General features: G+C 33.4%; 1 protein-coding gene across 4 annotated transcripts in view; it reads right to left on the reverse strand.

Moving 5' to 3' along the window:
• LOC149799541 (protein MON2 homolog) overlaps positions 1–13,783 on the reverse strand; it is a 145,705-nt gene that overhangs the window by 50,541 nt on the left and 81,381 nt on the right. For 2 of the 4 annotated variants that reach the window (XM_089958882.1, XM_089958880.1), the window contains one exon: positions 11,646–11,669. The exons of the other annotated variants lie outside the window; for them this stretch is intronic. In XM_089958882.1, coding sequence (XP_089815008.1) covers positions 11,646–11,669 — 24 coding nt within the window. The remainder of the gene's footprint in view (positions 1–11,645; positions 11,670–13,783) is intronic. 4 annotated transcript variants of the gene reach the window in all.

Here is a 13,783-nt window from a genome sequence, read left to right on the forward strand (position 1 = left end):
GCATCATTAAATATGCAATGTTTCCATATACAATGATTACAAAATTGACAAACAGACAGATGTACAAATAATGTGCATCAATTAAATAGTATAATACACATATGATAGAACAATACACAAGCTGAACATGAACAAATGATAACATGATGAGGAAAAAAAGTTTTCACTGAACACTGTCCTACTTGCTCAGATAGACAGACTGACAGGCCGGCAGACAGATAGACTGATAGATGAATAGATATCATCGCCATGTTCTTAATTTGTATTAAAAATTTAATAAAGACCAGAAAGTAAAGAAAATACAAGAAAAGGTGGAAATATGACAGCACCAGTAGTCTGGGTCAAAAGACTTAAAATTTAAAGTAATTAAGGTAAGTTACAGGTAAAATATCAGTTCTACATGAATGTAAACTCCACTGAATCAATTTGGTTTTTACATTTCAATGCCAGCAGACAATTCACTAACATGGTTAATTATAAAGTACTAATTAAATTAAAATTAAATTAATTAAATTATTTCTCTTGCACTGAAACATCAAAAGATAAACATCATTTTGCAGTTAATTTTTATGTTTGTTCCATTCCTGGTCAAAGAACTGTGTAATGTGATGACATGACAAATTATGACATAAAGTTCCATTTGAACCCTAACAGCAGTGCTGAAAAAATTTAATTGCTATGGCAACGAGGGATATAACTGTAAACAGACTTCTAATATTCAGACTTGATGATCATGTGTCCTTTGATTAAACTCATCATAAAGTATCACATATATGTTATCAGGGGAAGGTAAGCCTATCATAACTACAGACCCTGAAACAGCTCACTGTATGAGTGAAATGAAAATTGAGTGCAACTGGAATGCAGAATAAAAGAAATAATGCAGAATGAACAAATGCAAAATGCAGAATGAGACAGAACTTTGAATTGTCTGCTAGGTCATGATACACTACATATGCACCATACACTTAGAAGGTGATACGAAATGATATTGTGATACAGGTGTGAAGATACAATACGGATCATGACACAGACTCCAACATTGTCCATTTCTCTCTGCAAGTAACATGATATGTCACTCTGTTTGCATTACAAGCATCATGACCTATTTACATATTCTGCATATGGTTTTGTTACTTAGTTCACAGTGCCTTTATAATTATTTCATCCCTGAAATATGAAATGTTTCCAGATGGGAGCCTTGAATACAACTGAGGTGTTTATGTTTAAGACATCATCAGCCATTCTGGTCTTGACAAAGCATTATGGGATTGCAAGCTCTTCATACTGATATTAAATGTACAAACTTTCATGCCTTAATTTGTACTAAACAACAGCAACATATGATTCATTTATTTTTTACGTAACCATATCCAACTAAAACCTGATTCTATTATTTTATCCCAGAGACTGATGGTTTCTTTTGCTGAATGGCTAAGCTAGTTGATAATTAAAGTGTAGCAGAATGGCTAAGCTAGTTGATAATTAAGGTGTAGCAGAGTGGCTAAGCTAGTTGATAATTAAGGTGTAACAGATGGATACAAAATAGCAATGGATCAGAACCAAAATCTTTGTTTTGAAGAAATCTACATCCTTGCTGTTTTCTTTTGTTTCTCAAGTAATTTGAGATACAGTATACATTGTGGTATTCTATTCCATCTGTACTATTGATTGCAATACAGTACATTCTCACAAAGATATAGTTTTGAGGGTGGTAAATCTAATTTTAATAATGCAATAATAACCTGTTGCTACTGCAAAACTAGTACTTTTCTGGCAGGAAAATACCTTTAAAAAATGACTAAATTTTGTCCTCCCATTATTGTGAACCACAAGCTCCCAGAACACTCAGCCAGGATTACCTGTGCAGAACAACCCAGCACATATTGGGCATGTGTTGTGGCACTCTTTGTTATTTGAAAGATGCAGTCTAACTTAGTAGGACTTCTGTGGATGGGCAGAAGGAGGGAATCTGGCAGTAGCAACAGGTAAGTATTATATCATTAAAATTAGTTTTTGTGCCCACCAAAACTATATTTTAATATAATTAATAACATACCTGTTGTTACTGCATAGCTGAATTTGTTTGTTTGGTTGAAGGCTGATAATCCCACAACTTGCAAATAAAGAAACAAATACAAGGAATACTCACCCTCACAGAAGACTATTACAGGATGGAACCCACTTGTGTCACTTTCTGAACCATGATGACTGGGCCCAGTGGTGGTCTAACAAGCGGAGGTACAAGCAGGTGAAAGTAGTGTGAGAGCACCAAAATTTGGCTTTCATCACATCCTCCAAAGACAAATGAATTAGACATGCCCAGGTGGCAGCAATGGAGTTCACTTTTCATGAAAGATGGCTCCCTATCGATAAGGGATATATAAGCTCTCTTGATTGTCAATGCAATTCACCTAGAAATTGTGAATCCTTAACAGAGAGTAAGAGATGCTTCCTACCCTTCCATAACCCCTCTGTAGGCTGTACCAACTATGCAAAAGCAACAGATATGGTATTACTGATAGCAAACGTACCAGCTATGCAATAGCAACAGGTTCAGTATCATTTATATTAAAAATACCAGCTATGCAAAAACAACAGGTATGGTTGTACTGATAGTGAAACTACAAGCTATGCAATAGCAACAGGTATGGTATTACCAATATTTAAAAATAATCTGGTAAAGTTTAAAACCAGCTAACGAAAATCAATGTAGTTATGCTGCCTCTGCATAAGGGAGTTCCTCTGACAAGACATGAATAGGAATGAATCCCATTTCATTACTGAAGCATTTCTATCATATATTACACAGTATCATATACTTCATTATAAGGCAGTCTCACTTAAAGATAGGTACACTCAGGCTCTCATGGACAGCATTATACTGAGGAAATGCTGTTATGTCATTACATAATTTTAGCAAGCATAAAATTTCAGTGAAAATTTACTTTCTCTCTAAATTCAAAAAATTATGTGATTTACAATTCACTTGGTATCATAATGAAGTCACTAATTCTTAATGTCTCAATTACAAATAACTCTATTTTCTACTGAGAAAATATTACTTTTTGGCACAAAAGCACATTTGTTGGCCAATGAAATAAATGACGAATTAGTGCTTCAGAATCATAATTTGACTATGTCAGGCAGAAACGAGTTAACGGCATATAAAATTATAGCCAGTGAGTTCCTATGTTCCTGATGTGGGTCAGGTCAAGCCAAATTATTTTACATTTCTGTAACAAAAATATCAGGATCAATACTGTTATGTACTTTTTATCATGTTCTATTTGTCTGTTTATTTAGCAGAGTAATATAGCACTGTAATATAATGCTAAGAATAACAACTTATTTGGCATGTAATGTAACACTATCTGAGGACAGCGACTTATTTGGCATGTAATATACTACTGAATCTGAAGACAGACACTTATTTGGCATGTAATATACTACTGAATCTGAAGACAGACACTTATTTGGCATGTAATATACTACTGAATCTGAAGACAGCGACTTATTTGGCATGTAATATACTACTAAATCTGAAGACAGACACTTATTTGGCATGTAATATACTACTGAATTTGAAGACAGCCACTTACTTGGCATATAATATACTACTGAATTTGAAGACAGCCACTTATTTGGCATGTAATATACTACTGAATTTGAAGACAGACTTATTTGGCATGTAATATACTACTGAATTTGAAGACAGCCACTTATTTGGCATGTAATATACTACTGAATTTGAAGACAGACACTTATTTGGCATGTAATATACTACTGAATCTGAAGACAGACACTTATTTGGCATGTAATATACTACTGAATCTGAAGACAGCGACTTATTTGACATGTAATATACTACTAAATCTGAAGACAGACACTTATTTGGCATGTAATATACTACTGAATTTGAAGACAGACACTTATTTGGCATGTAATATACTACTGAATTTGAAGACAGCCACTTACTTGGCATATAATATACTACTGAATTTGAAGACAGCCACTTATTTGGCATGTAATATACTACTGAATTTGAAGACAGACTTATTTGGCATGTAATATACTACTGAATTTGAAGACAGCCACTTACTTGGCATATAATATACTACTGAATTTGAAGACAGCCACTTATTTGGCATGTAATATACTACTGAATCTGAAGACAGACACTTATTTGGCATGTAATATACTACTGAATCTGAAGACAGACACTTATTTGGCATGTAATATACTACTGAATTTGAAGACAGCCATTTACTTGGCATATAATATACTACTGAATTTGAAGACAGCCACTTATTTGGCATGTAATATACTACTGAATTTGAAGACGGCCACTTATTTGGCATATAATATACTACTGAATTTGAAGACAGCGACTTATTTGGCATGTAATATACTACTGAATTTGAAGACAGCCACTTATCTGGCATGTAATATACTACTGAATTTGAAGATATACTACTGAATTTGAAGACAGCGACTTATTTGGCATGTAATATACTACTGAATTTGAAGACAGCGACTTATTTGGCATGTAATATACTACTGAATTTGAAGACAGCGACTTATTTGGCATGTAATATACTACTGAATTTGAAGACAGCGACTTATTTGGCATGTAATATACTACTGAATTTGAAGACAGACACTTATTTGGCATGTAATATACTACTGAATTTGAAGACAGCGACTTATTTGGCATGTAATATACTACTGAATTTGAAGACAGCGACTTATTTGGCATGTAATATACTACTGAATTTGAAGACAGCCACTTATTTGGCATGTAATATACTACTGAATTTGAAGACAGCGACTTATTTGGCATGTAATATACTACTAAATCTGAAGACAGACACTTATTTGGCATGTAATATACTACTGAATCTGAAGACAGACACTTATTTGGCATGTAATATACTACTGAATCTGAAGACAGACACTTATTTGGCATGTAATATACTACTGAATTTGAAGACAGTGACATATTTGGCATGTAATATACTACTGAATTTGAAGACAGCCACTTATTTGGCATGTAATATACTACTGAATTTGAAGACAGCCACTTATTTGGCATGTAATATACTACTGAATTTGAAGACAACGACTTATTTGGCATGTAATATACTACTGAATCTGAAGACAGACACTTATTTGGCATGTAATATACTACTGAATTTCAAGACAGCCACTTATTTGGCATGTACTATACTAGTGAATTTGAAGACAGACACTTATTTGGCATGTAATATACTGCTGAATTTGAAGACAGCCACTTACTTGGCATGTACTATACTACTGAATTTGAAGACAGCGACTTATTTGGCATGTAATATACTACTGAATCTGAAGACAGACACTTATTTGGCATGTAATATACTACTGAATTTGAAGATATACTACTGAATTTGAAGACAGCGACTTATTTGGCATGTAATATACTACTGAATTTGAAGACAGCGACTTATTTGGCATGTAATATACTACTGAATTTGAAGACAGCCACTTATTTGGCATGTACTATACTACTGAATTTGAAGATATACTACTGAATTTGAAGACAGTGACTTATTTGGCATGTAATATACTACTGAATTTGAAGACAGCGACTTATTTGGCATGTAATATACTACTGAATTTGAAGACAGCCACTTATTTGGCATGTACAATACTACTGAATTTGAAGATATACTACTGAATTTGAAGACAGCGACTTATTTGGCATGTAATATACTACTGAATTTGAAGACAGCGACTTATTTGGCATGTAATATACTACTGAATTTGAAGACAGTGACTTATTTGGCATGTAATATACTACTGAATTTGAAGACAGACACTTATTTAGCATGTAATATACTACTGAATCTGAAGACAGACACTTATTTGGCATGTAATATACTACTGAATTTGAAGATATACTACTGAATTTGAAGACAGTGACTTATTTGGCATGTTGTTGTTGTTGTGGGGTTTAACGCCATTTTTCAGCACGATAGGCTATTCATGGCGGCCAGTATTAATGGTGGAGGAAGAACCCGGAAAACCCCGGAAAGAACCACCGACCCACGAGAAGCTACTGGCAAGCTTTCTCACATGCCCACATTGGCTGAATCTTAGACTCGAACCGCCGCAGACAGAGGTGAGATGGCAGTGATCCGTAACGAAGAGCGCTTTAGTATTTGGCATGTAATATACTACTGAATCTGAAGACAGACACTTATTTGGCATGTAATATACTACTGAATTTGAAGATATACTACTGAATTTGAAGACAGCGACTTATTTGGTATGTAATATACTACTGAATTTGAAGACAGTGACTTATTTGGCATGTAATATACTACTGAATTTGAAGACAGACACTTATTTGGCATGTAATATACTACTGAATCTGAAGACAGACACTTATTTGGCATGTAATATACTACTGAATTTGAAGATATACTACTGAATTTGAAGACAGTGACTTATTTGGCATGTAATATACTACTGAATTTGAAGACAGTGACTTATTTGGCATGTAATATACTACTGAATTTGAAGACAGTGACTTATTTGGCATGTAATATACTACTGAATTTGAAGACAGCGACTTATTTAGCATGTAATGTAACACTATCTCAGAACAATGACAAATTTAGCATGTAATGTTGACACTATCTGAGGTTAACAACTTATTCAGCAGGTAATATCCCACTGTATCTGAAGACAACGGCTTTTTTATTACATAATGTAACACTATCTGGGTACAACAACTTATTTAACAGGTGATACTATCTGAGAACAGCTTATTTAACATGTAACACTATCTGAAGACTTTAGCATTAAATGTAACACTGACGACTTTAGCATGTAATGTAACACTCTGAAGACTTTAGCATTAAATACAACACTGAAGACTTTAGAATGTAATATAACACTATCTGAAGACTTTAGCATTAAATGTAACACTGAAGACTTAAGCATATAATGTAATACTATCTGAAGACTTTAGCATTAAATGTAACACTGAAGATGTTAGCATGTAATATAACACTATCTGAAGACAAAAGCTTATTTAGCAGTAATATAATAGTGTATCTAAAAACAACATCTTATCTGGCAATTTAACACTGTATCTGACAACAGCTTATTTAGCAATATAACAGTGTAACTGAGGGCACCAGCTTATTTAACAAGCAACATAACTCTGAGGACAACAGTTCCATGTTGTAAAGAAATATAATATTGTATCCAAGGACAACAGCTCCAGTGTTACTAAAGTATACAACTATCTATCTGAGGACAACAGTTCCATGTTACAAAGTGAATTTTCATTATTTTTCATCATAGAACATTCAAGTGTTAGTAACTGCATTTGTCAGTTTCACAAAAGTGGATGCTTGTAACGGTTTTTTAATTCTTCAACAAGGTTTGGATTGATTATATGCCAATGATGAAATAAATTTTGACCTGGAACAAACAGGAAAATGACTTTTGTGTTCTTTTCCTAAGCATTAATGTCTATTTGTCTCTTATTTACTGTACATATCAGCAGATACTGATGGTGATACAAGTAGGTCATAATTACCAGTCTGCTGGATCTTCCAGTGGAATATTTGTATGGGGCTTTGTTTTTGCTCTCCACCGTTATGTCCCACTCTCCCACTCAAAAGCATTTTGAACAATCCTTTTATCACTTACCATATACACTCGCTTACAAGCCGAGTCCAACTGCAAACTGTATAGACCCATATCTGCCATCACATAATGTGCCAGAAGATCTAGGTATGCACAGTTCTGATAGGAGTAATCAGTAGAACAAACAACATTGATCCTAATCTGCAAGTGCATTATGCTATACTAGAATTGGATCTTTGTTGTTTGCAGTTAGACTTGTCTTATAAGTGGGTATATACAGTATATTCCATACTATCCTTATTCTTTATCTAGTGCCTGTTGCATTATTTTTCCTTCAAACAGGATCAGTTCTACCTATCTCCCAGAACTTATGTGGACAGACAGCAGTACATATCACACAGGGGCCCCGAGTGGCCAAGTGGTATAAAGCGCTCTCTGTTACGGATCACTGCCATCTCACCTCTGTCTGCGTGGGTTCAAGTCTAGGATTCGGCCAATGTCGGTATGTGAGAAAGCTTGCCAGTAGCTTCTCGTGGGTCAGTGGTTCTTCCTGTGGTTTTCCCAGGGTCTTTCTCTACCATTAATATTGGCTGCCATGCATAGCCTATCATGTGCTGAAAAATGGCGTTAAACCCAACAACAACATATCACATAGTATAAACTTAACCTATCAATCATGAAGAAACAACATGTTTTAAATGAATTTCATCCACGTCTTTCTTCTAAAAAAATCAATATTTTTCTTTCCTTCTTCTGAAAGCATGATAATTTGATAACTTATTAGCACTTTAATAACACAATTTATAATTTCCTTAATGTGGTACCATAATTTGCGGCTAAAGTTCAAAATAAAAATAAACATAGCCAGTATTGTGCTAAATAAATGTGCCATTAAACTCTATACATACATGCATAGATATATATGTGTACATGTGTGTGTGTGTATATATATATATATATATATATATATATATATATATATATATATATATATATATATATATAATAAAGCAACTTAGTATCTCTGATATAACACAAGTATGGTCTAAGGTCCTGTCATACCAAATGAATTCAACTTTTTCCATATTATCTACCCCAGTATACAACACTTTAGTATGTAAATGGTTCCTTAATAAAACATAGGCATGGTCGTATGTCTTTTCAAACAGGATGAATTCTACTTTTCCTATGTAATATACTCCAGTATAAAGTTACTCAGTATAACTTGGTCCTTGATATAACACAGGTATGGTCCTAGGAACCACTATACTCCATGGATTCTACTTTTCCTATATAATATACTCCAGTATAAAAAGTTACTCAGTATAAGTTGGTCCTTGATATAACACAGGTATGGTCCTAGGAACCATTATATTGGATAAACTCTACTTTTTCTATCTAATACACCTCTATGCAAGGTGGCTCAGAACAACCCCAGGGGCTCGTATTGTTGCTTACAACTGACCTGTCATGCATGTACTATATAATAACTACAAGGGAGGACACTTTTCTCCTTTCTCGCATGATCCATTTAAGAATAAACATTATTTCAAGCTACATTTCACATAGCATAATAAATTTGGTACCAATATTTAGCTCAGGCCGTGATCGCGCCCACTTAATATGCAAGTTAGATCCCACTGAACAGAATAATATCCTTTCACTGGTTAAAAGAAAATGACGTCCTTCATTTATTTTTAACTTATTTTCAGTTGGGAAATGAGAAGATAGTATTCCATTCAGCACATTGTTCTTGCATATTAAGCAGGCGCAATCATGGCCATGTCGAGCAATAGCATGGGAAAATGGTCTGGCATTCTTTAAAGGTATGATACGCATACAAAGTCGAATGCCTGAGCTAAATATCGGTACCAAATTTATTACACTACGCAAAATGCATCTTGAAATAACAGCGTTTATTCTTAAATGGGTTGTGCAGGAAAGGAGAGAAGTATCCTCCCTTTTAGTTATTGTCCATCAGCAACAAATGTAAAAATATTTACAATGTACCTTAGAGGTGGTATAATGTATTGGTGCAAAAGCCTGTAATGGATGCTGCTTGTATACACCCAACAAATTAGTATTACAGCCTGACAACTTGCGAGTTTCTCATGCAGAAGCAACAACCTCAATTTATATATATATATATATATAGTTCTCTACAAAACAAAAGCAACAACAAAAATTAATTAAGAATGACTAACCTGCTGCCAACCAAACAACAAGTTTACCAGCTTCATGGTAAGGTTCACTTTTTGCATTATAATTGCTCCTAGAGATCTTTAGCAAACTCTTAAATGGCAAAGGTCTCACAGATTCATTCACAAGGTTTGATCAAATAAGACTGGCTGGGGGTAGGGAGTGAGAGTGGGGGTGGTTTGCTTGGTGGCTCGGAATATTCATCCTACAGCCAAAATTAATTGTTCCTAGGAATAACAACTTGTTCAGTCTGACATCTGTTGAATTTGATAGTAATCAGGAGTAAGTGCAGTTCAGTATTTAAAATATTTCAGCATTTAATGTTTCTTTATTTCCTATATGGTGTGTAATTTTTTAACATACTTTTAGTCTGCTATGTTTATAAATATTAAATCATTTTTTTAAATTTCAGCTGCATAAATATTCATTGGTAAAATATTATAACAAGTATGTTATCTTATTCCTATGAAGCAAAACCAAATGGCAAACTTGTATAAAGAAAACAAATTTTGTTTGAAACATTTAAGTACAAAAAAACCAAAACATTTCCTTATTTGTTGGAAAACATAATATATTGTTCGAAAGCATGCCACCATATAAAGCAAATATGATACAGCGGGCACACAAAATATGAACAGCATACAGAAGAACCCCACCCTACCCCCGTCCCAATTTTTATGGATGTTTTAAGTTTTTGACTTTGCACACTGGGGAATGAATTTCATGAGAAATGATAGACATATGAGGTACTTAAGTGTTCCTACATAATGTCACAGCATATGCCAGCCAATTAAGGTCTACACAGTTCCCGTTACCAATGAATGCAAAATGATCTCAATCTACCCAACTATTATGCCATAGCAGATCTGGATCTATTCTGTTCAATGACTGATGTGCATTACAGAAACTTTATATCTGTAATTAAAATTTGTATCACATCCATTTTTCACTCAGCATTAAATTAACAAATAAACGTCTTGATTAACATGACAAAACTGTATTACACAAAAGACATATGTATATCATACTGAACCCAAAGGACACCAACAACAGCAACAAGTGATAATAATATAGTAATATGGATCATGATGATGGTGAAAAATACAGTAAAACTGGCTATAAGAGACATACTACATGTATGATTAGATAGACATGGAATTATAACACAAAAACTTTCATAATGATAATATATATATATATATATATATATATATATATATATATATATATATATATATATATATATATATATATATATGTGGGTGTGGGTGTGGGTGTTACATGCAGTTTAATTCAGTGATAGTCCACTCAATAAGGAAAGATTGTCTATGAAAAGCAAGTTTTACTGTAATTACACTGGATAAAGGGAGATAATTACCAATTTATAATTTTTTTTGTGCAAAATTACTAAATGGCCTGTCATGAAAATAGTTATAAATCACTTTCATGTTTGTAATGCTTTTCAATTAAAAAAAATGCCAGCAATATTTTTTCACATAATGTATCTGAAAGAATTATCTGAATGCCATTTATTGTGTGGAATTTTATACTGATTTTGAAGATACTTTTAAGAAAAACATAAAAAATATGAATTACTGCTTTCCTGATGAATATGACACAGTAAATTAAATAATTTTGCTTCTTGGTTAAGTTGTCAAAAAAATAATCTCAATAGTGGTAGTTTCTGACCAATTTTGAGATAAGCTATAACATAATTATCTCCCTTGGAATCAGCTCCATTCAATGACATGCAATGTATAACACAGCCAGACAAGTCCACAATAACAAATGACACAAAAACCTACTGAATCCCATGACATGTACATTCCCTGTCAAATAAGAAGAAAAAAACCATGCAATTATATCAGGTCTTTCAAAAAATTCCTGTAAAATAAGAAATGACATCATCAGAATCTGTTACTATAAATGAAGAAACTTTCCAATTTTACATTTTTGTTAATGTCTAATTTTGTCAAATTTATTTTTTCATTTTGATGATTTTACATTTTTCAAATTATTGTACAGCATGAGGGGTTTAGTTTTATCCCCACATTTCAGATGGGAATGATGTGATACCCTTCAGCTGTCCATCAATTACCATACTTTCTCCAAAAACACAATATAGAAATTCATGAAACCTGAAGTTATTATGTACCCCTAAGGTCCTTGGGAGGGGCATGAAAGGTCAGATGTAAAACAGATTGTAATTACACAATGGAAGTTTCAAATATTTTCTGATCCAACTTTACAGGCAAATGAAGACCTATCATAACTGTGGCAGATTTTGATTTATGACCCCAAATTACTGATGGAGGTGATGCTGATTAGTAATGGTAGGGATGGTTAATGTCAGTTCAACTCACTGGTAATACCATGCACAGGAAATGTGAACTAAGTGCCTTCCCCAAGGAAAACAAAGGCAGCTGCCACAGACAGTGGGGGTGGGGGGAGAAGAATATATGGTAGAAAGAGTAAGGAATAAATGCAATGAAAAGCCATTGCAGGTCGGATTTGGGATTATCTGCAAAATTCTTGAAAATTAAACCAAAAAGAATTTCCATATATAGAGTATCCCATGCATTGTAGTGGGACCCTGGCACAGAAATTGTTAGTTTATACAATCCACCAATAAAATACCAGGGTATTCTACAAGAAATTATAACCTGAAAATAGCAACCACTCATAAAATACTAATCTCATTTTTATACTGTGTAATAAGATGAATGGCAACTACTTGTATAATGGCAACATCAAAGTATCACAAGCACAAATGCAACTTTTCACAAAGAAATACAAGCAATGTCATGCTAAATATATATTTATCAACCAATAAAAAAAACAAAATAAACAGAATGTTGAATCAATGCTCATTTTATATGAAAATTTAATAAACAATTGGTATAACTTCTACATTTAGCTATCTTTGTGTGGATAACATTACTAATATTAAAGGAGTTTATTAAATTTCATAGAAAATGGGAATAAATGTAAGATTACAATCTGCCATAGGCTAAATACCTTGAGGTATTCAAAACACCTCATATGGCTAAATATCTGAAGGTGTTCAAAATATACCTCATATGGCTAAATAACTTGAGGTATTCAAAATATACTTCATATGGCTAAATAACTTGAGGTATTCAAAATACACCTCATATGGCTAAATACATTGAGGTATTCAAACTGTACCTCATAAGACTAAATACCTTGAGGTATTCAAAATATACCTCATATGGCTACATAACATGAGGTATTCAAAATATACCTCATATGGCTAAATACCTTGAGGTATTCAAGATATACTTCATATGGCTAAATATCTTGAGGTATTCAAAGTATACCGAATAAGCAAAATATATTGAGATATTCAAACTATACATCATAAAACTAAATACCTTGAGGTATTCAAAATATATCTCATATGGCTAAATATCTTCCGGTTATGTTCAAAATGAACCTCTTTACAGACATCATATTGAGCACTGAAAATCTGTTGCCTGATGCCTATTTGCTAGGTGATGCATGTGTAATGTTTAATTCATACATAGTCAGCAAGCCATGAGCTTAAACAATACCACTGATGGAATTTTTTTGTGGTATCCATGGTTGATCAAATTCTCATGGGGTTCCATTAAGGATGAGCAGACACCACTCTAGTTCATGCCCATTAATGCAAAATATGTTAAGGTCAAAGGTAAACAGAATGCAAAAGACAGTCAATGAGTGAATTGATCAAACCCAGGGAGACTTTATCATGGTATGATAGGATTTCAATGAGGCTAACTAAAAACTGCATAGCAGGCAGAAAGGGCAAAGTAAGGAAAATTCACAGAAAATTATAAAATCAAATGAAGGTTGTAATATTGTGGTTCAGTGCTGTCTAGATATTTCTTCAGGTTCCAAAACTGCAGTCCAAATTCTTAAGGTTCTAGTTTGCAAATAA

The sequence above is a fragment of the Sinohyriopsis cumingii genome, chromosome 5, assembly GCF_028554795.1.
Source record: "Sinohyriopsis cumingii isolate HCF-2022 chromosome 5, ASM2855479v2, whole genome shotgun sequence".
NCBI classification, from domain to species: domain Eukaryota; kingdom Metazoa; phylum Mollusca; class Bivalvia; order Unionida; family Unionidae; genus Sinohyriopsis; species Sinohyriopsis cumingii.